Source organism: Protopterus annectens, chromosome 4.part0 (genome assembly GCF_019279795.1).
Source record: "Protopterus annectens isolate FY-2018-M chromosome 4.part0, PAN1.0, whole genome shotgun sequence".
NCBI classification, from domain to species: domain Eukaryota; kingdom Metazoa; phylum Chordata; order Ceratodontiformes; family Protopteridae; genus Protopterus; species Protopterus annectens.
In genome coordinates, this window is record NC_056733.1 from 1449534768 (window position 1) to 1449557403 (window position 22636).

The 22636-nt window shown below is 44.2% G+C and overlaps 1 protein-coding gene across 5 annotated transcripts in view; it reads left to right on the forward strand.

The window, feature by feature from the left end:
* Positions 1–22636, forward strand: part of UIMC1 (ubiquitin interaction motif containing 1) — a 2105680-nt gene that overhangs the window by 2045582 nt on the left and 37462 nt on the right. For 4 of the 5 annotated variants that reach the window (XM_044069293.1, XM_044069294.1, XM_044069292.1 and 1 more), the window contains one exon: positions 5442–5490. The exons of the other annotated variant lie outside the window; for it this stretch is intronic. In XM_044069293.1, the coding sequence (XP_043925228.1) occupies positions 5442–5490 (49 nt within the window). The remainder of the gene's footprint in view (positions 1–5441; positions 5491–22636) is intronic. 5 annotated transcript variants of the gene reach the window in all.

Here is a 22636-nt window from a genome sequence, read left to right on the forward strand (position 1 = left end):
TGGGGGGGGGGGGGGTGGACATTTCTTGGGAAGGATGGTCCAAGGCTTGTGGTCATATTTGCATGTCAGTGTTCTAGAGGTGAGAGCAGTCCTAGTGCTGCAGGCCTTTCAAGATGCTCTCCCTCTGGGGACTGTTGCAATTTAGATGGACATCTCAGTGGTCTGATGCATCAACAAGCAAGGAGGAACCCTATCATACCCCCCTTTGCAGAGAGGCCATGAGAGCTTGGAAATGGGCATTGTCATCAGACCACTTTCTTACTGTGGCACTCATCCCGGAGAAAACAAACATACTAGTGGACAAGCTAAGCAGATCCACTCTGATGCCTTATGAGTGGTCTCTTAATCAGTTTGTAGCGAATATGATTTTCAGGCGTTGGAGCCAACCTTACTGCGACTTTTTTTGCCACCCCTCTGAACAATAAGTGTTCCAGGTTTGAGCTCTCTTTTCTTCTGTCTGTTTCTATGTTCTTAGACAATTGGGAGATTATGCAGCAAACTCTGTCTGAGGTATTGGGGACAGAATAGGGCATTATGGGTTGAGAAAGTAGCTTGAGAGCTGAATCTGAAGTGTAGTGTATGCGGCTGAGTCAGATCCAAGGATTGTATCCAAACTAATTTGTGAGGAAGAATGAAAATGGACAATACAGATGCCAAGTTATAGTGAGTACATAACTTATAATTATGGCATATTTAGAAAATGAAATAAGGAAGTGGGTGAAGTAGGAGGAGTAAGGGGGTATAAAGTATGAATAGGTACTTGCTTATGTATATCGATTTAGTTTATTCTGGTTTTGACCAAGGACATAGATTTTGGCTACAAAGTCTTTCAGAATGATTTTAAAGGACTGGAGAGAGGGCACTAACCTGATGGGTACAGGTTAGAAGTTCTAGGCCTTAGCAACATGGTACGAGTACAAGACCACACCCAACAGATATGTTAAGTTTGTGGACAGAGTGGAGTTTTTAATAATTTGATCATAGTGACTGAGTGGGAACATAGTTGTATAGAACGGTAGTTGGTGCTAGACAAGCAGATGAATGCTGGATAATTTTGTAGGTGGTAAGAAGCTGTGTATATGCTAGTTGATTGAGTAGTTCTAATCAGTTTTTTTTTTATTGCTGTGCAGTGCTAGGTTCTGAAAAGGGTAGTTGCTGCAAATTTAGCCATTTTATTATAGCATTGTTCAAGTTTTTGCTTTTTGTGATGTCTGGAGATTAGTAATGATGGGAAATGCTATAAAGTAATGAGGGGAAAAGGTTAGTGGAAGGTGTAGTTTTAGTTGCATTGGTGAGGAAGTGTTTAGCTCTGTAAAGCATACCTAGTTTTTGGTAGTTTTTTTATGCATATGTGTATGCACTTCCAATTTAAGATGATCATCCACTATCATCCCTAATAATTTGGTATGAGAAATGGCATCAATGATTGTATTATTGAGAGACAAAAGATTTTTTTTTCATGGAAGAGTTATTTGGGGGGGGGGGGTTTGAGCATGAGTTGTGGGTTATGTGGCCATTTTGCAGTGTCTGTCATAGTCCCTGAGCAATTTTTTGGAGATGTGCCATGATGTTTGGTGTGCACATGAATGTGGAGTCATCTGTGTATTGTATTAGGGAGGCCTGTTGTGTGGATGCAAGGAAGGAGTTGGTGAGAATGTTAAAAAGAAGGGGACCAAGGATAGAGCCGTTTGGTACACTGGTATTGACTGGGAGGCAAGTTGAGTGGGCAAGGTGCCGTTTTACTGACTGATACCTATTGGACAAGTAGCTTTTGAGCCATAGAAGGGTGAGCTAAGGTAAACCTAGTGAGGACATTTGAAGTAGAATTTGCTGTTACAAACTTGGCTGAAGGCTTTAGACAAGTCTAGAAATGAGAGGACTAGTTTGCCAATATGTCTCACCTTATTGACAGTATCTATAAAGATCAGAAGGGCAGTGTTGCTGCTGCAGGAGGGCCAGAAGCCATGTTGTGTGGGACATAGGAGATCTCCCTTTAGAAGATAGTTTAGCAATTGTTTTTGAATATATTTTTCAAGTATTTTAGAGAGGGGGATAAGATTGCTCTAAGTCTAAAGTTTGTGATGCCTGCTAAGTTTCCTACTTTGCGTAGAGGGATAATGTGTGTGTTTTTTTTATTTTTTTTTTATTTTTTTTATATAGAGAGGGAACAGTGGATTCCTGGATTGATCCATTTAAAAGGATTGAGACAAGATGGGCAGTGCTGTCAGCTGCTTTTTTAAGGTACTCATTTGGAAGGTCATCAGCTGAAGAAAAGGATGGTTTGAATTTGAGCAGTTGTATGTAGGATGTAGTCAGAGGTTTCAAGGTGATAGTGGATATGGTAGTATGTGGCTGTTGGGTAGGGTTGGGATTAGGCATTGGGAAATGTAAGAGAACCATGTACTATGAAATTAGAGTTGGATTCTTTTGCATTTTTGAGTGATGACCTACTGGGAAAGGGATTGGGGTGACTTTTTGGCTAGGATGTAAAATTTCTTTAATGGGTGACCAGAATTTTTTTGTTTGTATTTACTGTTGTTCTGAATGTTGTTGTAGCATTTTGGAATGGCCGGTTGAAGGCCACTGCAGCAGTGAGGAATTCAAACTTCTGCTGATGTGGTTAATTGCAATTTACTTTATCTCTCATTGTCTGGTATGCTTGTACATTTTGATGAGATTTTAATTGAGCGAAACAGGTGAACCACACAAAAAAAAAACTTATTTTATCCTTGACTGTATGAGCAGAGGTTTAGTGGTGGCTGTAGTGTTGTTGTCAAAATGTGAATAGGTGCAATGAAACATTTAATGACATTTTATTTTATTATTTATTTATTTTATTTTACATTTGTTGACCGGGCTAGTCTAATTGGATATACGTCCGTTTTCAATAGAGGCCCAAGGAGAAAATCTCCGAGAAAGAAACAGTTAATACAAAATGTAGAAAGATACCTATACAATCACAATACTATTAGAAAATTATACAAGCATTTACAATTGATTTTCAGCAGCAGTAAGCAAAATAGGGTAACACTATGATGTTAGATAACTATACATTCAAAAACAATTTGATAACTATACATTCATGTACAACTTGTTATTTCAGCAGCAGTAAGCAGGATAGGGTAACATTCTGAAGATTATTGTTTCAGTCATTTGGTGCAGCATTTATCATAGATAAGAAAAAGCATTAGTTAGTTATGTTGTGTAAGGAAATTGACACAGTAATGAAGGGTATGAAGAGAGCAAAGTATTTATAATTTTAGAGGAGAGAGCCATAGAAAGGTAGTAGAAGTAGAATAATTGGTGTCAAAAAAGCTAAAGGGAAGGGAAGTTAGTATCAGTCAGGTTTGGTGCATGGGCAAAGCCATTTGGATTTTAAGAACATTTTTAATTGGTTCCTGAAAAGGTGGGTGGATGTGGTAGAAGTTAGTTCTGTTGGGAGTTTGTTCCATGTTATACCAACAGAGTTAGAAAACAGATAGTCCCCTGATTTGTTTTTAGATTTTAAGGTGGCTACTTGAAATCTATTTGCAGAATGAAGGGTTGGAAGGTTTTGATAAGGATTGAGGAGGTTACTGAGTATAGGGGTATTAGTGGGATGGTGTAAGATTTTGTGGATAAAGGTGAGTTGCTGGTAGAGTAGTTGATTTTGTATTTCCAGCCATCCTAGTCGTTTCAGATTTTGACAGTGGTGGGTTCTAAATGGGGGTACCTGTGGCAAATCTGGCTATGTTGTTGTAAGAAGTAGCCAGTTTATTTAAATTGCTTTTGGTTAAGTTTGTATATATGGGGGAGGCATAAAGGAGGGTTGAAATCAGGTGAGTTTGAGCAATAGTAATCTTGGCAGAGGCTGTGAGAAATGGTTTGATTTTATACAGGAAACCAAGTTTTCTATTTACATATTTAATAGTTAGGTTAATGTGTGTGTCAAAGTTGAGGTTATTATCTATAGTTACACCTAGGAGTTTGGTGGTAGTGTCGGGAGTGATGACCATACCATTATTAGAGGTAAGTAAGAGACTGAGTGGAGGGGTCTTACGTGTAGGTGTAAACACTAGTAGTTTTGTTTTTTTAGGGTTCAAGAGGGAGACGCTGTTGGTGGAACCATTTTTCCACTAAGGTGAATACAGTTTGTGTCCTGTTTTGGAGTTCAGTTGGAGAGGAACCATGACAGATTAGAGTTGAATCGTCAGCATACTGGATACAGGTGGTTTGAGGAAGGGAGGCTTTTAGATCATTAATGAAAATGCTAAAGAGGAGTGGACCCAAAATAGATCCTTGTGGGACTCGAGTGATTGGGAGCTGGGAGGATAAGTTGTTTTCCCAGTGCACTGCTTGTTGTCTATTTTCAAGGTATGAATGAAACTATTTAACTGCTTGAGTATCAAATGAAAGAGATTTCAGAATATTTGACAGCAATTGGTGGTTCACCATATCAAAGGCCTTGGAGAGCTCTATAAAGAGGGCTGAAGAGAGCAGGTTATTATTTCTGTTTTTATTGATGCAGTCAGTAAAGGATAGGAGTGCTGTGGTAGTGCTGTGGAAAGGCCTGAAACTGTGTTGGCAGTCCACTAGTAGGTTATTTTCAATGAGGTGATGTAGTATTTGACGGTGGATACATCTCTCCATAATTTTTGCTAGGGGTGAGAGGAGGGCTATAGGGTGGAAGTTTACAAGTTCATTTGAGTTTCCTCCCTTATGCAAGGGGATGATATGTGAGATCTTCCAGAGAGATGGGATGTAGAATTCAGTAATGGATCTATTTATTAGGATGGAGATTGGGTAGGCTAGTGCTTCTGCTGCAATTTGCAGGTATTCAGCAGGGAGGAGATCAGCTGATGGTGTGCATGGTTTTAGTTTAAGAAGTAGAGTGTGAATGAGGGATGTGGGAACGGACTGGAGATAAAAAGATTGGGGTAGATTGGGTAGTGGAGGAGATTCTGAGGTGGTGGCAGGTGGTAAGGTCTTAGCTAGGGATTGGACAGTTTCAGAGAAAAATTTGTTAAAAGTGTCAGCAATTGAGTTTGGAGGGCTTTGAGTTAGGTTAGAGGGCGTAGGGGTTTTGGAGTGACCTGGATGCAGCAGTTTGTTTATTCCTGACCAGAACTTTTGTGGGTTTTTCTGCTAGGATTGTTGGAGTTTGTGGTAGTATTTTTTTTTTGTCATGAGTGACAGGATTTTTGACATGATTGTAAAGTTTGTGTTCTTACATAAAGAAAAGTAGTATGCATAAAATTCCTTTTTTGTACATCAGAACATAAGAGCACAGGCTATACTTCAGAGATACAAGCTTGATTTGTCAATGTGTAATGATGCTATAAGTGGAATAATTTTGTTAAATTACATGTGTTTAAAATGAGTTAAAGCCTAATGACAGTGACTGGTAGTTGTGCATGTGACCAGAGCTGCTTACCATTGTGGTAAAATTTATTTTTACACAGATAACTGTGTAGTTGCTGAGATCACCAAGCAAAATGGATCACAGGCAAGGTAAGTCAGCATCAGCAGCAACTTTGCGTACTTTGCTTTTTCTAATGTGGTATTTTTCACATTCTCACAGTGGTTTATTGCCTAATTTGAGGGACATTCCTGTTGGCTTTGAAATTCGTATTGCAATGAAATCCTTCTGTGCTTGGTTAGCTGTACTGCAGTTCACAGCTGAGCAGTGTAGACTGACTTTCCCCTAAGAGGGAATAATTTGCTTAATCAGTTTGTTGAAGTTTTTGGTCCTCCTTATTTCCCATCTTGACCCACTGTCTGGAGAACCAGTCTGACCTCCTTTGGTAGGCTCTCCTGTTTTCTTTTATCTCCTGCAGTGTTGGAAAATGTAAAATGAACCGTAATGAGCACAACATATCATTGATAACAGAAGGCATTTACAGCTGCAGATGGTGGGCCTATTGTATAGTGCCAAACCAGACAAGCAATGCTTACAGCGAAAAGGTGGCTGTCTTTCTTTCCCGCACAACCCTTCCTTCCCCCTAACTACTGCTTCCCACTGGAAGAGAAGCTCTAGATGTCACTTAGGTCACTATATTTGCACCTGCAATGCTCACCAGAATAGCAAGCTGGTGGCAGGCATCAGTTTTGTAAAGGAGGCCTTCATAGTCCTTCAGCAGATGCTCCTAATCACTACAAGTGAAGAAAGATTTTACACTTCCTGCTGCACCAGGTGGAAACGCCACCAAAGTCTGTGTCTGCTGAAGCCATGTTCACTCATTAGGTGTTATGTAGGAGAAAAATAATATCATAGTGCATACAGCTGCACTTAGTGGACACCATGTGGCACACATTAGCAGGCAACAGGGTAGCAAAATGCCCATTTATAGTAGTGTGATGCACATGGTCAGTAGCTTAATGCAAGGTGACATTTGTACAGTCAGGCTTCAAAGTGTCCATATATGTGTGCATACCATAGCAAGGGGAATGGGAAGCGCATGTCTCATAGCATGGAATGCTACTGATAATGCATTGCATTTTAGGCACGGTTCAGAAATTATCATGTTAAATCACTTGATTAGCATTATTATCCATCTACTTGCCTCTTTTTTTAGTTCAGTACAAATGTCACCATTTTGTGGTTGACTACATTGTGAGTATTGTAACAACAACATAGAGAATTAGAATATTAGTGGATATCAGAATGGATTGTCATATAGGCAAAATGACAGCAGACAGAACTGCTGATTTTGGACATCAGGATTGCAGTAACCACACAAGAGTGAATGGAAGTGACAAGCAGTGGAGTGTGTGGGGGATTGCAATGAAAAGGGTATGGCAAGGTGTTGAGAAGGCTCAACTTGACAAATGGGCAGTACCTGTTGCAGCCGTGATATAGGAGGCCTTAACTTGACCTGGCATATGTGACAGGGCTAGACAAAGTGCAGATCTGCACTGGGGATAGGCATTCTACCTGGTAGGATACAGGGAGCATGGTTAATCCAAGTCATTGTCATTCTGCATAGGAGCTGCAACACTGTTCCATATGTGTATGGACAGTATAAAGTTCTACAGAGAGAGGTCCTACCTTATGAAAGGCACAGACTGTGCTATTTGTAAATGTGTGATGGACACCATGTATAGTTGACATACCCTTAGCTGCCACAGTATGGCACAATGTCAGAACAGTTGCAGTACAGGCAGCACACAGGGCTGTGAGCAGTACTGAATCTCTCATTAGCCGGCATGGACAGTAATGCACATGCACATTGCTCCAAATGTGTAAACCACAGATGTACACTTCTTGTTGCAAGACTGAATGAGTGGCTGGAAAGGTTCACCGTACAGAAGACGAAAGTGCTATTACAGGCCCTATTCAGAAATGGCATGTTTGTCCTAAAGAATGGTATAGCAGACAGGACCTTCCGTGAGCAGGTGTGGGAGGGACTAGTGTAGGACATCAGTGCTGTTGGTAGCATAATAGCATGGTTGTACAGGTACATTTCTGGATCACTGATGTGTTGCTGCATGTAATGATCTAGGAGCAGGAAATTGCCATACACAGTTTGACCACTGGGAGTGAACTGTAAACACAGAGTTGCTTCACAGACATTGAGGAATTACTTTTATCCCTCAGTGTAGAAAATGAGAGGGCTCTTATCTAGAAAGTACTTGAAGTGGGACATAGATTTGTGGTGCTTTAAAAGTGTATGTAGGGGATGCACCAAGAGATTAGTAGCACATGCAATGGCTGTAGGGCAGTGACTTGCAGGTGTGCATGGTTTCCTCAGACAAACTTATGCACATCTGTCATCCAGGGACATCAAGGCTGCAGCAGAGATATCTTGCACCACAAAGTACATATGTGGCCAGAGGCTATGCATACATTTGTTTCATAAGTTCATAGGAGGTTACTAGCCTAATGGCCCTAAAGCCTTTGCAAGCCTAGCCATGTTATACCTGTGTTCTCTGATTGACCATGATAGATGGTGTATATTTGCAGCGCTAGTCTGTGAACAGCACCGACTGCCCCTGTCCATGAGGGGCATGGTTGCCACCACCAGGGTGACTTTATGATCTCCTATCCAATTGTCCGAGTTGTGCTTACATAGGGCCATTGAAGAGCTGTGCTTCATGTGAACTGGGAGTTTATTCTAGAGGAGCAGCAATCTCTAGGAGACATATTTGTCTCTCCATAATGTCCTGTTAATGTCACAGGGTAGGTTAAGATCCCTGGAGATCGTGAATCTTGTCCCATTTGACTTCCAGAAGTACAGTATTTCCATTAGGGCAGGGTCGGAGACTGCTCTGTAGGCCAGGCAAAGGTCGCCTCTCAGCAGCATATAAGATACAGAGTACAGTGACAGATCTTTCAGTCTATCCATGTAGGTTATGTTTTGAAGGTCCTGAATTTTCTTGATGAGAAGCCTTTGTGGTCTCTCCAGCTACTGCAGGTGTCTGGTGAGGTACATACAAACGGGAGTGTTTTACTATGTTAGTGGTCTTTTAAGATTGAAATACAGAGGAGTTATAACATCCCTAGTTCTGGATGCGATCCCCTTAGTTATGAGATGTGCAATGTAGAAAGCTTTCCTTACCACTGTGGACACATAGTGATCGAAGTTTAGGTTGCTATCAACCTGTGTCCCCAAATCCCGCACCACTAAGTTAAGAGTTTAGGGGGTACTGTCTGCATTGTAATTTGCAGGGACTTTCCCTTTGCCAAAGGGGATAATAATGCACTTTTTTGCATTTAGTATAAGACTGTTGCTTTGGCACCAGTCGTTTGTCTGTATGAGCCCCTTTTGTAATATGTCAATATCATTAGGGGACTCGATTGCACCCAGTTTGCAATTGTCAGTCGACTTTCGAGAGGTAGATTCCAAATAGTAAAGGGCCCAGCATGGTTCCTTGTGGTACACCACTGGCAACTGGTCTACTGGTAGAGGTGAAATCCCTAACTTTGACTGTAGGCATTCTGTCTGTGAGCCAGTTGGCTACGCATCCAGTGACATAAGGGTTAATGTCCAGCTGGAAGAGTTTCTCAGTGATACCTGAGTGTGGGATTCTGTTGAAGGCCTTGGCTAAGAAGAGGTAGGCTGTATGTACTGTTTTGCCTTCATCAAGGCTTTGGTGACTTTCTCAAAGAAGTCCACCAGGTTTAATAAGCATGATCTGCTCCTAACAAAGCCAAATTTAGTCGGGTCAAGAGTTTTAAGGTCACCTATGTCTTTGTTAATAAGTTCCATGCTGATTATTTCCATGGCCTTGCAGATGAGGCTGGTTAGGCTTTTATGGGTCTATAGTTTCCAGGGTCAGTTGATGGACCCCCCCCTTTGTGCAGGGGGATTACTATTGTTGTTTTCCACTCTGCTGGAACAAAGTCAGTGCTTAGGCTGTTGTTAAATAGAGTACTAAGTAGTTCAGCTAGGTCCTGTTTTAGACTGTTTAGTAAGCAGCCTAGGATGTTATCTGGTTCCAAAGCGGCCATATTTTTGGCCTTGGAGAGTGAGGTTATGACCTGCTATTTGGAGATACTAGGTAGACGACTGGTGGCTGGTATGCTTTTTGATATGTCTGGTGAGGATGGGGGTAAAATTTGCGCCAAATCTGTCAGCCGGTTGGCAATTTCATCAGGCCAGTGTGAGTGGTACATACATACAAATGTTTCAAGCACGGGCATTAATGCCCTTCTAGCTTGCCAATATAGCAAAACACTTGTTCCCATAATAAATGTCCAGGCTGTTCTTAAAAATATCTAAACTAGTACTTGCTTTAATGTAATTTGGTAGTATGTTCCAAGAATCAGCTACTCTGTCAGAGAACCAATTAGTACACTTCTCATTCCTATAGCTTATTCCTATACTAGTTCTGCACAGAGCTGGACCTTTCATTTTAGATTTCAGACTTGGCTAAAGAATGCCTTATTATTATCCTTAATTAAGGATGCCAATTTATTTTTATTTTATTTTACATTTGTTTACAGGGATAGTCCGACTGGACTAGCTCCATTTGCTGAGGAGGCCCGGGGAGAAAAGCTCCACATTTATTAACAGAAATACTAGAATTTAATACATACTAGTAAAACAAAATAAAAGACATTGACAACAAAATCTAGCTGATAAGACAGAAATGTAAAACACACATGGTACATCTCAGCAGTGTAAAAAAAAAAAAAAATATATATATATATATATATATATATATATATATATATATATATATATAAATAGACAGGATACATTTCAGCACTGAGAAAGGCTGCATACATCATGTTAAAATGAAGTTGCTATGTTCAAGAGATTTAACTGCTGGAAGCAAAAAACTGTAGTATTTTACAGTAGCAAGTAGTAAGCCCTCCAGGGCAGGAAGGTAAGAAAAGTAGAAAAGCAGTGATTTTATGTTATGCATGGGCATAGCCAGGTGTTGGTAAGATGTGATTTAAGAGCGCTTTTGAAGTGTGAGGTAGTGGGGATGCAGGTCAGTGAAGGGGGGAGGCTGTTCCAGTTTCTAGCAACAGTGTATGAGAATAATGCTTTGCCAGCAGTATTGTTAGACCTAGAGATGCATAGGAGTGATTTGTCACTAGAACGGAGTATGTGATTTGGATATTTCAGAATGTTAATGGCAGTGACCAGTTGGTGGTAATTTAGTAGTTGCGGAAATTCTATCCAGTTTAGGTTCCTTAGAGCTAGACAGTGATGGGATCTGAAGGTGAATTTGTTAGCAAGTTTGGCAATATTATTATAGCATGAATCAAGTTTGTCAAGGTCGTTTTCTGATATGGGTAAGAATTGGTGCTGCATACATAAGTGTGGACATTAGGTGAGTTTGGGCTAGGGTGATCCATGCTTGATCTGAGAGGAAGTTTTTGTGTCTGTAAAGTAAACCCATTTTTTTCTGAACCTTTTTGATGGTTTGAGAGATATGGACATCAAAGAGAAGGTTTTTCTCAATCTCAACACCGAGGAGTTTGGTATGGGCAGAAGGGGAAATGATAGTTCCATTTTTGGTTTGATCTGAAGTAGTTGACTTCATTTGAACATCAACCTGTGGGATCGGATCCGAGACAGCAACTTCACCAGCATCTGATCTGAGCTCCTTCCCTTACCCATAATACCCCTCCATCTCCTTCATTCCCTCAGATCTCATTTGCCGCGGCTTTGCCCAGTAGCATGGTCTCAGAGCTCCAGGCATGGTAGGTGAACTTTTTCGGATATTTTGGGAGTTTGTGTTGCTGGTAGCGACAGGAAGGATGTTCTTCCTGTTTCACTGCTGCAGTCATCACATTTGGGTTATCCCTGCCAGGGTAGCCCTCAGCCAGCCTGAATACCAGAGGCTTAGTATTTCTGTGTCAGTTGCTGTCACTTGAGGAGTGACTTCAGGTCGTCAGAAGTATAAAGTAAGGCAGCCGACGCCATTACATCAGTCGTTCTTGCCATGGAGCCCAAAGCAGAAACAGTTCGCACGAGTGCCAGTTGGTCACTACATGAGTTCCATCTACTGAATTGAAGGTGAAGTCTTCTGAAGCTAAGTACCCTATTGGGGATCCTTTTTTCTTGCACTAACCAATGTCAGACGAAGTTAATCATTGTCTCGCCTGTGAAAAACAAATACCACAACGAGACTTCCATTCTTACAGCATCACTTGTTTAGGCCCAGACCACAACGTCCCTTGTCGCTTCTGTGCTTTGTTCAATGCCAGAACTATCCATCATCTGGTCCTTATTGTAGCCAGATATTTTCGCGTACAGTCCTCGAATTCCAATAGGGCTTCGGTAAGCCATCCAACAGCAGATCTTCTGAAAAAACATAAAGATAAAGACAGAGACAGACCGCACAGGTCCAAACCTACCGACGACACTTCCGTTAAGCTAGTCGTCCTTTCTCCGGTCCTCAAGTGAGGCGCTTTCGCAGCCCCTGATGCCCGCTTCTGTTGATTCGCAGGCCGCTACCAAGACCCTTTCGGAGTCCAGTATGCCGCAAAATTCTTCAATTAAGTATCCTGGGGTCGTCTCAACCTTGGATGGGTCCAGAGCCACTGAGCAGGCACCGGCTTCCGAGGAAGTCCTTCGCACTACCAAATCCCGACACAAACCAACGTCTTCTTTCGCGACTACTGTTTTCTCTAAAACTACCAAGTTTCTTAGGCCCAGGGTACGAACCACACCCAAGAAACCGACGACCCACTCTCAGGCGCCTGCTACCTTGCCTCAGTCTCAAATACATAAAATGGTGGCAGACCTTATCATGCTGATCAGGGGAAGCCAAGCTACCCCCCAAAAGGAAAAGTGATCTGTCCCCTGTAGTTTTGTCTGAACAAGAGACAGATGAATTTGATGCATCTTAATATGAAGACTTGCAACCCCTCTCCACTTATGCGGATTCTGATGCAGAGGAGTCCATTCCTTCAGCCTCTCCTCCAGAGGATTTTTCCTTTGGGGAAACCCTGCATACCTGAAGGGAGCATTTCCAAGGGGAGAGACAGGACTACCCTCAGCCTTAAAAGAGACTCAGGGAATTCTTGGATCTTCCACAGCACAGACCTTTGGCCACCCACTCCCCAGTCCTGGATGTTGTGGAGGATGTTTTCCTTGAATCCAGCTTGACTCCTGACGCCCTTCTGCCTGCTCCCAGAAAACCAGGCAGGTACTATAGAGTCCCTGACTCCCACAAATATCTTTTTAAAAATCCTACTGCTGACCCTGAGGTTATTTCTCACTGGTCAAAAGGAATTAAAGCAACCTCTACTAAGAATCCCACCCCCTCAGACAGGGATTCCCGAGCTTTGGACAGATGGGGTAATAAAGTATACACCTCGGCTACTGTTGCTATCAGGGCACTAAATTGTCAGTTCCATATGCTGAAATTTCAGCAACATACTTTGGAACTCCTTAAACAAAAAAATGTCTTCCTTTCCTGCTTGGGCATAATATTAAGATTTACAAGAGTTATTGCATTCTGCAAGTCAAGTAACTAAACACACCTTGCACTGTGGTTTTGATGCCCTAGAAGCTTCTTGCAGGGCAGTAGCCACTGGATCTGTCATTAGAAGACATGCATGACTTAAGGAGCAGCCCCTGGCAGATCATGTTAAATCTAAATTGTTGGATGCCCCCTTTCACAAAGATAACTTATTTGGCACTAAGGCAGAAGTCTTAAAAAAGATGGAAGAAAAAGCAAAATCTATGCAAACAGTTAAGGGTTTCTTCCAGGTCCAGCCCCCTAGGTTCAGCAGGCATTGTCCCTCCAAACACTGGTCCTTTCCTGCTCCCAGTAAACCGGACCAGCCTAGGCCCTGTGGAAGCAGAACCCCCAGACAGCAGTCCCAGGGACTGCAGAGATCTAAGCAATGGACTACCTCCACTTCAAAACCAGGGAGATGTTCTTCGTGTTTCACTGTTGCAGTCATCACACTTGGGTTATCCTGCCAGAGGTAGCCCTCAGTCCGCCCGAATACCAGAGGCTTAGTATTTCTGCGTCGGTTGCTGTCGCTCCAGGACTGACGTCAGGTCGTCAGTGGTATAAAAATCAAGCAGCTGATGCCATTACATCAGTCTTTCTTGCCGAAGAGCCCAAAGCAGAAGCAATTTTCATGAGTGCCGGTTGGCCGCTACCTGAGTTTTCATTTCCGAATTGAAGTTGAAGCCTTCTAAAGCTAAGTACCCCATTGGGGATCCTTTTTTCTTGCTCTAACCGATGTCAGAAAAAGTTAACATGGAAAGCAAATACCACACTGAGACTTCCATTCTTACTGCATCACCTGTTTAGGCCCAGACCACGACGTCCCTCACTGTCGCTTTTGTGCTTTGTTCAACTCCAGAACTATATGTCGTCAGGCCCTTATTGTAGCTAAATATTTTCTCTCTCAGTCCAGGTATTCCGATATGGCTTCAGTAAGCCATCCGACTACTGATCTTCTGAAAAAATGTAAGGATAAAGACAGAGACAGACCGCACAGGTCCAAAACTGCCGACAACGCTTCCGTTAAGCAAGTCGTCAGTTCAACGGTCCTCAGTGACCCGCTTTCGCAGCCCCTGATGCTTGCTTCTGTGGATTCGCAGGCCGCTACCGAGACCTGTTTGGAGTCCGGTATGCCGCAAGACTCTCTTTTGACTAAGAATCCTGCAGATGTCTCTACCTTAGATGGGTCCGGAGCCGCTGAGCAGGCACCAGCTTCCGAGGATGTTCTTCGCACTACCGATGCTCGACACAAACCAACTACTTATTTTGCGTCTACAGTTCTTTCTAAAACTACAGTTTCAAAGGCCCAGGGTCTGAACTATGCCTATAAAACCGACCCCCCCAAGCTCAAGCTCCTGCTTCCATGCCTCAATCTCAAATGCTTAAAATGGCGGAAGACCTTATTATGCTTATTAGGGGAAGCCATGCTACCCCTTCCAAAAGAAAAGAGACTTGTCCCCAGTAGTTTTATCTGAAAAGGAGTCCAATGACTCTGAGGTTTCTGAATATGAAGACATGCAACCCCTCTCTGCTTATTAGGACTCTGATGCAGAGGAATCCATTCCTTCTGCCTCTCCTCCCGAGAATTTTTAATTCGGTGAAACCCTACATACTTTAAGGGAACATTTCTAGTGGGAATGTCAGGACTATCCTCAGTTAAAAAAGAGACTCAGGGAATTCTTATATTTACCACAGCACAGACCTTTAGCCATTTTTCCTGTCCTGTATGTTATGGATGATGTTTTTATGGAATCCAGTTTGACTCTGACACCCTTCCTCCTGCTCCCAGGAAACCTGACAGGTACTACAGAGTCCCTGACTCTCACAAATTCCTTTTCAAAAATCCTACTGCTGACCCAGAGGTCATCTCCCAAGGACCTAACGGAATTAAAGCAACCTCAGCTAAGAATCCCACCCCCTCAGACAGGGATTCCCGAGCTTTAGACAGATGGGGAAAAAAAGTATATAACTCTGCAACTCTTGCTATTAGAGCACTAAATTGTCAGTTCCACATGCTGAAATATCAGCAGCATACCTTGGAACTTCTCAAACAAAAATATCTTCCTTTCCTGTTTGTGCAGAAAATAAAGAATTACAAGAGCTTATGCATTCTGCAAGCCAAGTTACTAAGCACACCTTGGCACTTGCAATGTGGCTTTGATGCCCTAGAAGCATCTTGCAGGGCAGCAGTCACTGGTTCTGTCCTTAGAATGCATGCTTGGCTTAAGGAACAAACCTTGCCAGATCATGTCAAATCAAAATTATTGGATGCACCATCGAATAAAGACAATTTTGTTTGGCACCAAGGCAGAAGAGGTCTTCAAAAAGATGGAAGAAAAAGCTAAATCTATGCAGACAGTTAAAGACTTCCTACAGGTCCAGCCTCCAAGGTTCAGTAGACATTGCCCCTCCAAGTACTGGTCCTTTCCAGCCCCCTCCAAGCCAGCTCAGCCAAGACCCAGGGGAAACAGTCCCCGGGAATGCAAAGATCTAAGCAATGGAGTTCCTCCTCTTCAAAGTCAGGGAGTGGTAAGCCACCCGCTTATGTTAAAAACTCACAGTGACTTCACAACTCCATCCCTTACCTCTACCCAGCTGCTTGTGCCCCAAGGAGGAAAACTCTCCTTCCAAGCAAACAACTGGGCCTCCATTACCAACAACTGATGGGTCCTCAACATTGTGTCCCAGGGATACAAATTTTATTTCCACACTCTGCCAACCCCAAACGGGTTCCCAGATCTCCCTCCAAACCAGTGGGCAGAGGCCAAAAAGCAGGAACATTCCCTGCTCTCCATGAGGGCAGTACAGCCTGTTCCTGCAGACCAGATAGGCCAAGGTTTCTATTCCAGACTCTTCCTGGTACCCAGAAAAGAGGGCACCTGGCAACCAATACTCGATCTATCCTTTCAAAACACCTTTGTGGTGATACCAAAATTCAAAATGCTCACCCTCCAGTAGCTTCTTCCTGTGCTTTCCAAGGATGCTTGGTTAGCCACCCTAGACCTAAAAGAGGCCTACCTACACATCCCAATCAGGGAATCTTGCAGGAAATATCTGCGTTTCAGGGCAGGATCTATGTGCTTTCAGTTCTCTGTGCTTACCTTTGGCTTATCCACTGCTCCCAGAGTTTTCACAAAATGCGTGGCTCCAGACATTGTTTTTTTGCAGACAAAAAAATATTCAGATTTACTCCTACTTAGACGTTTGCCTGATTCAGGCAGACAGAAAAAGCTGTTACAGCACCTGACCTTTGTAAAGGACCTACTGTGACCCCCCTGGGGTATACCGTCAATGAAAAGAAATCAAAACTAGCCCCCACAAAAGATTGTATTCCTGGGAGCAAGCCTGGACACAGCATCACAGATGGCATTCCTTACTCCAGAAAAACAAGCCTACCTGACAGGCTACTTCTCTCAACTAGTCACCAGAACCCAGTTATCCACAATGAAAATCCCGCAAGCTCTAGTGTTCATGGCCTCCTGCATTCTACTCATTCTATATGCCATATTGCATATGAGGAAACTGCAATGGTACCTAAAAAGCCTTTGGTGTCAACACTGTCAAGACCCGGAAACTATCATACCTATGATACCATGTTTAAGGAAAGATTCTTTGGTGGGCAGCAGCATGCGACCACAACAAAGGACTTCCCTTCTCACAACCCCACGTCGCCCAGACCCTCACCACAGACTCATCAGACTGTGCTTGGGGTGCACAACTGGACGGCTGGTGCATTCAAGGCCAATGGAGCCCAAATCAAATACATCTGCACATTAACCAAAAAGAGGTGCTAGCTGTTCAACACGCCCTGACAGCTTTCAGACCCCTACTCGCCCCGGGCCCTCTAGTGATCAAAACAGACAACACCACAGTGATGTGGTACATCAACAAGCAGGGAGGAACTCACTCTTACCCTGTCTGCAGGCTCACCATGACCCTTTGGCACATAGCCTCAGCCATGCAAATACACTTGCTAGCACATTTCCTGCCAGGCTCCCTAAACTCTGTGGCAGACAAACTTAAGCAGAAACCTGCTAGACCCCCACGAGTGGCAGCTAGACCACAGAACCTTCAACCTTGTAACCCAGAAATGGGGCACCCCAAAGGTGGACCTGTTTGCCTCCCACTCCAATCATCAGCTCAGCAAATTTTGCACCAGATAACCTCATAGCAAGTCCTGGAAAGTGGATGCTCTATCCTTCCAATGCATAACCCTCTCCATCTATGCATTTCCCCCGCTACCACTAATTTCAAGGGTACTGCTCAAAATAAGGGAGGAAAAACCTAGGGCAGTCTTGATTGCCCCAGATTGGCCACACCATAGTTTCATAGTTTCATAGTATAGTACTAGGCTATCTGCCCTGGGGCATTTGTAAGCCTAGCCATAGTGATGTGGCTTTTGCCACCCCATGAAATGGTACAAAAATGTACAGAATAAATCTAGAATACTGTGCCTCTGTCTAGTAGTGACACAGTGAAGGTCCCCTTATATAATAGAATTAGTTTACTGTGCCCCTGTCTAGCAGTGACACAGATGTGACCCCTGGAGTAAACTTACGATCTCCCATCCACTCATCAAGATTTCTCTTGAAGAGAGTCAGTGAGGGGCTCTGCCTAATACGCACTGGTATCCACTGCTGTGCTGCCAGTCACCCCCTGCCACCATGACACCTACCTCGGATCCCAAATCCTGACCCAGAAGAATGGAAAATTCTTGCATCCACAATTGCAGACCCTGAATCTGGCAGTCTGGCTTATTCCCTGACCTCTCCTCCAGCTGCCAGCCTAAGCAAACAAGTCCTGGATATTATACATGAGGCCAGACACCCCAGCACTAGAAAATCCTATGCTGACAAGTGGAAAATGTTTTGCACCTGGATACAGGCTAAGGGAGCCAACACAGCAAAGCCCTCCCTACCTCTCATCTTGGATTACCTAGCAGATCTACTACACAGGGGTCTGTCCTTCTCTTCTATTACAATTCATGCCTATGCCATCTCTTCTCATTACAACACAGAGCCACCTCACTTTTCACACCCTCTCATGAAACAGTTCCTAAGAGGGGCTAACAACTTAAGGCCACCCAGAAGAGTTCCTACCCCAGCTTGGGACCTTAACTTTGTGTTGTAAAAGCTCACCCTACCCCTCCCCCCCTTTGAGCCTGCAGCTTCAGCAGAGTTAAAATTTCTCTCTTGGAAAAAACAGCCTTGCTTTTGGCCATCCCTTCAGGTAGAAGAGTTTCAGAGCTACAAGCACTCATGTCTGTAGAGCCCTTCACCATTTTCCATGCTGACAGGGTCTCCCTCAGGACTAACCCATCCTTCATGCCTAAAGTGGTGTCCAGTGTGGCTCTCAACCAATTCATTCATTTGCCCACCTTTTTCCCTAACCCACAAAACAAGGGGGAAAGGATTCTGCACTCTCTAGATGTGCACAGACAGCTCAGATTCTAGGACTAAATCTTTTAGAAAACCTGACCAATTGCTAGTCAGCTCCACAGCAGGGGCAGAGGGCAAGGCCATATCCAAACAGTCCATCTCCAAATGGATAGCACACTGCATCCATTTCTGCTACAAACAGAACGGGAAACCACAGGGGGTCAGGACGCATTCCACCAGGGCAACCTCCATCTCTGCATCTTTTCTCAGAGGGGTCCCCACCAGGGGCATCCTGGAGGCTGCAAAATGGACTTTCATTCATACTTTCAGCAAGCTTTACCACCTGCCTATCTTCTCCAAATCCAGGGCAGGCTTTGACACTGCAGTCTTGCAGGGCATCCTAGCCAGCCTCCAGTCTTCTTGACTGCCTCCACCCTTTTCTTCAGCTTTGGGAATTAACCCAAGTGTGATGACTGAAACAGTGAAACACGAAAAACATAGTACAGTTGTGTACACTTACCATAAATGTAGATGTTCAAGTGTAACTGTTGCTGTCCTGGTTTCTCACCCTCTATCCCCCTAGTCTCTCTTTCTCTCTCCTTACAGGTAATTTTTGGTATTTACTTTCTACTGGTGGTGTTCTTCCACCATAACCTAGCTCCATATTTGGGGGCACTCCTGACAGTTGGGGCCAGAAAAACTGATGTAATGGCATCGGCTGCCTGATTTTATACCACTGAAGACCTAACATCAGTCCTGGAGCGACAGCAACCAACGCAGAAATAGTAAGCCTCTGGTATTCGGGCCGACTGAAGGCTACCCCTAGCAGGATAACCCAAGTGTGATGATTGCAACAATGAATACACTCGAACATCTACATTTATGGTAAGTGTACACAACAGCACTTTCTAAGCCACCCCCTTTTGATAAAAACTCACAATGACTCATCCCCTGCACCCCCTCCCTGCCCACCTTCACTTACCCCTAGGAGGAAAACTCTCCTTTCACTCAGGCACCTGGGCCACCATTACCAAGGACCACTGGGTTCTGAATATTGTGTCTCAGGGATACATATTTTCCTTCCACACCCTTCCAACCCCAAAAGGGTTCCCAGATCTACTACCAAATCAGTGGCAGAGGCTCAAAAGCAAATCCTTTCCCTGCTCTCTATGAGGGCACTAGAGCACATTCCTGCAGAACAGATAGGCCAAGGTTTCTACTCCAGATGTTTTCTGGTGCCCAGAAGAGAGGGCATCTGGCACCCCATCCTCCATCTGTCCATTCTCAACACCTTCCTGGTGATCCCAAAATTCAAAATGCTCACCCTCTAGCAGCTGCCACCCTAGATCTAAAAGAGGCCTACCTCCACATTCCTATCAGGGAATCATGCAGGAAATATCTCTGCTTCAGGGCAGGATCTCAACACTTCAGTTCTTTGCGCTTCCCTTTGGCTTATCTACTGCTCCCAGAGTTTTCACAAAATGTCTGGCTCCGGCCGTTGCCTTTTGCAGGCAAAGAAGCATTCAGAGTTACCCATACTTATACGACTGCCTTATTCAGGCAGACAACCAGGAGAAGCTGCTCAAGCACCTGGCCTTTGTAAAGACCCTACTAACCTGCCTGGGGTACACTATCAATGAAAAGTAATCCAAAAAGGTACCCCACCCAAAGGATAATTTTCCTGGGAGCAAGTCCTGACACAGCTTTCCAGATGGCATACCTTACTCCAGAGAAACAAATTTTCCTGACAGCCTTCTACTCTCAACTAGCCACCAGGCCCCAGCTAACTGCAAAGAAGATCCGGCAAGCTCTGGGGTTCATGATATCTTGTATACTACTCATTCCATATGCCAGACTGCATATGCGGAAACTTCAGTGGTACCTAATGAGCCTTTGGTGCCAGCACTCTCAAGACCTAGAAACTGTTCTACCTATAATTCCTTGCCTCAGAAAAGATTTTCCTTGGTGGGCAGCAGCATGCTCCCACAGCAAGGGGATGCCTTTCTTTCCACCCCCTGCCCCCCAGTCCCTCACCACAGAAGCATCAGACTATGCTTGGGGCGCACACCTGGACGGCAGGTGCATACAGGGCCAATGGAGCCAACAGCAAATCCCTCTGCACATCAGTCAAAAAGAGATGATGGCTGTGCAGCACACCTTGATAGCTTTCAAGCCCCTTCTCTCTCCAAGGGCTCTCATGATCAAAACAGATAAACACCACTGCGATGTGGTACATCAACAAGCAGGGAGGGACTCACTCCTACCCTCTATGCAGACTGGCCAAGAGCCTTTGGCAGACAGCCTCTGCCATGCAACTACACCTGTTTGCACAATTCCTACCAGGCTCTCTCAACTCTCTGGCAGACCAATTAAGCAGAAATCTTCTAGACCCACATGAGTGACAACTCAACAGATGTACCTTTACCCTATTAACTCAGAAATGGGGAACCCCGAAGGTCAACCTCTTTGTCTCTCACACCAACCATCAGCTCAGAAAATTCTGCAGCAGGGAACATCACTGCATGGCTTGGAAAGTGGATGGCCCTGTCCTTCCCCTGGGTCAATCTGTCTGTCTATGCTTTTCCTCCTCTACCTCTTATCCCCAGGGTACTGCTCAAAATAAGGGAGGAAAAACCAAGGACCATTCTTATAGCTCTGAACTGGCCCCTGCAGCACTGGTACTCCTTGCTGCACAGCCTTCATCGCTACCCCTATGGCATCGTCCTCAGATTCCAAACCTCCTGACCCAGAGGGAAGGGGAGTTCTTGCATCCTCAATTGCAGACACTCAGTTTGGCTTATTCCCGAACCAATCTGCCAACCTCAGTAAACCGGTTCTAGATGTTATCCATGAGGCCAGATGTCCTAGCACCAGAATGTCTTATAGTGATAAATGGAAAAGGTTTTGCACCTGTATCCAAGCTAGGGGAGCCAGTACGGCACAGCCCTCCCTCCCTTTCATCTTGGATTACTTAGCTGACCTACTACACAGTGGCCTCTCTTTCTCTTCTATAAAAATTCATGCCCCTGCTATTTCTGCTCATTTTCCCACTGAGCAGCCCCTTTTTTCTCACAACCTATGATCAACCAGTTCCTAAGAGGGGCAAGCTACTTGAGGCCACCCAGAAGGGCACCAACACTAGCTTGGGACCTTAACTTTTATTGGAAAGCTCACCCTGCCCCCTTTCGAACCAGCTTCTTCTGCAGAGCTAAAATATCTCTCCTGGAAGACTGCATTACTTCTGGCCATCACTTCAGCCAGGAAGAGTCTCTGTGCTGCATGCACTGATGGCTGTGGAATCCTTCATCATCTTTCATGCAGACAGGTTATCCCTCAGAACTAACCCATCCTTCATACCCAAGGTGGTGTCCAGTGTGGCTCTCAACCAATCCATTCATTTGCCCACCTTTTTTTCTAATCCCCAGAACAAGGGTGAAGGATTTTTCACTCTCTAGATGTGCACAGACAGCTCAGATTCTGTCTAGACAGGACTAAATCCTTGAGAAAGTCTGATCAATTGCTGGTTAACTTTGCTGCTGGGGCAAAAGGCAAAGCCATCTCCAAACAATCCATTTCCAAATGGATAGCACACTGCATCCACTTCTGCCACAAACAGCATGGAAAACCTCCCCCCAGGGGGTCAGGACACACTTCACCAGAGCAGCCTCCACCTCTGCGGCTTTCCTCAGAGGAGTCCCCACAAGGGACATTCTGGAGGCTGCCACCTGGACATCTGTTAACACTTTTACCAAGCATTACCCCCTGCCTCTCTTTTCCAAATCCAAGGCAGGGTTTGCCTCTGCAGTCTTGCAGGGCATCCTAGCCAGCCCCTAGTTTTATTGACTGCCTCCACCCTTTTCCTCAGCTTTGGGAATCAACCCAAATGTGATGACTGCAACAGTAAAACACGAAGAACATAGTACAGTTGTGTACACTTACTATAAATGTAGATGTTCGAGTGTGTTCACTATTGCAGTCCTGGTTTCCCACCCTCCATCCCCCTTTTCATTTCTTTCTCCTTTTATTATCATTCTAAATTGTTGTTCTCCTTTCCTTTCAAAAGACATATTGGTATTTATTTTCCTCTGGTGGGGTTTCTTCCATCAGATCTTGGCCTCCTACTTGGGGGTTTCTGACAGGTTAGGGCAAGAAAAACTGATGTAATGGCGTCACTTGCCTTACTTTATACTACTGACGACCTGACGTCAGTCCTCAAGCGACAGCAACTGATGCAGAAATACTAAGTCTCTGGTATTCGGCCCAGCCAAGGGCTACCCTGGCAGGGATAACCCAAATGTGATGACTGCAACAGTGAATACACTCGAACATCTACGTTTATGATAAGTGTACATAAC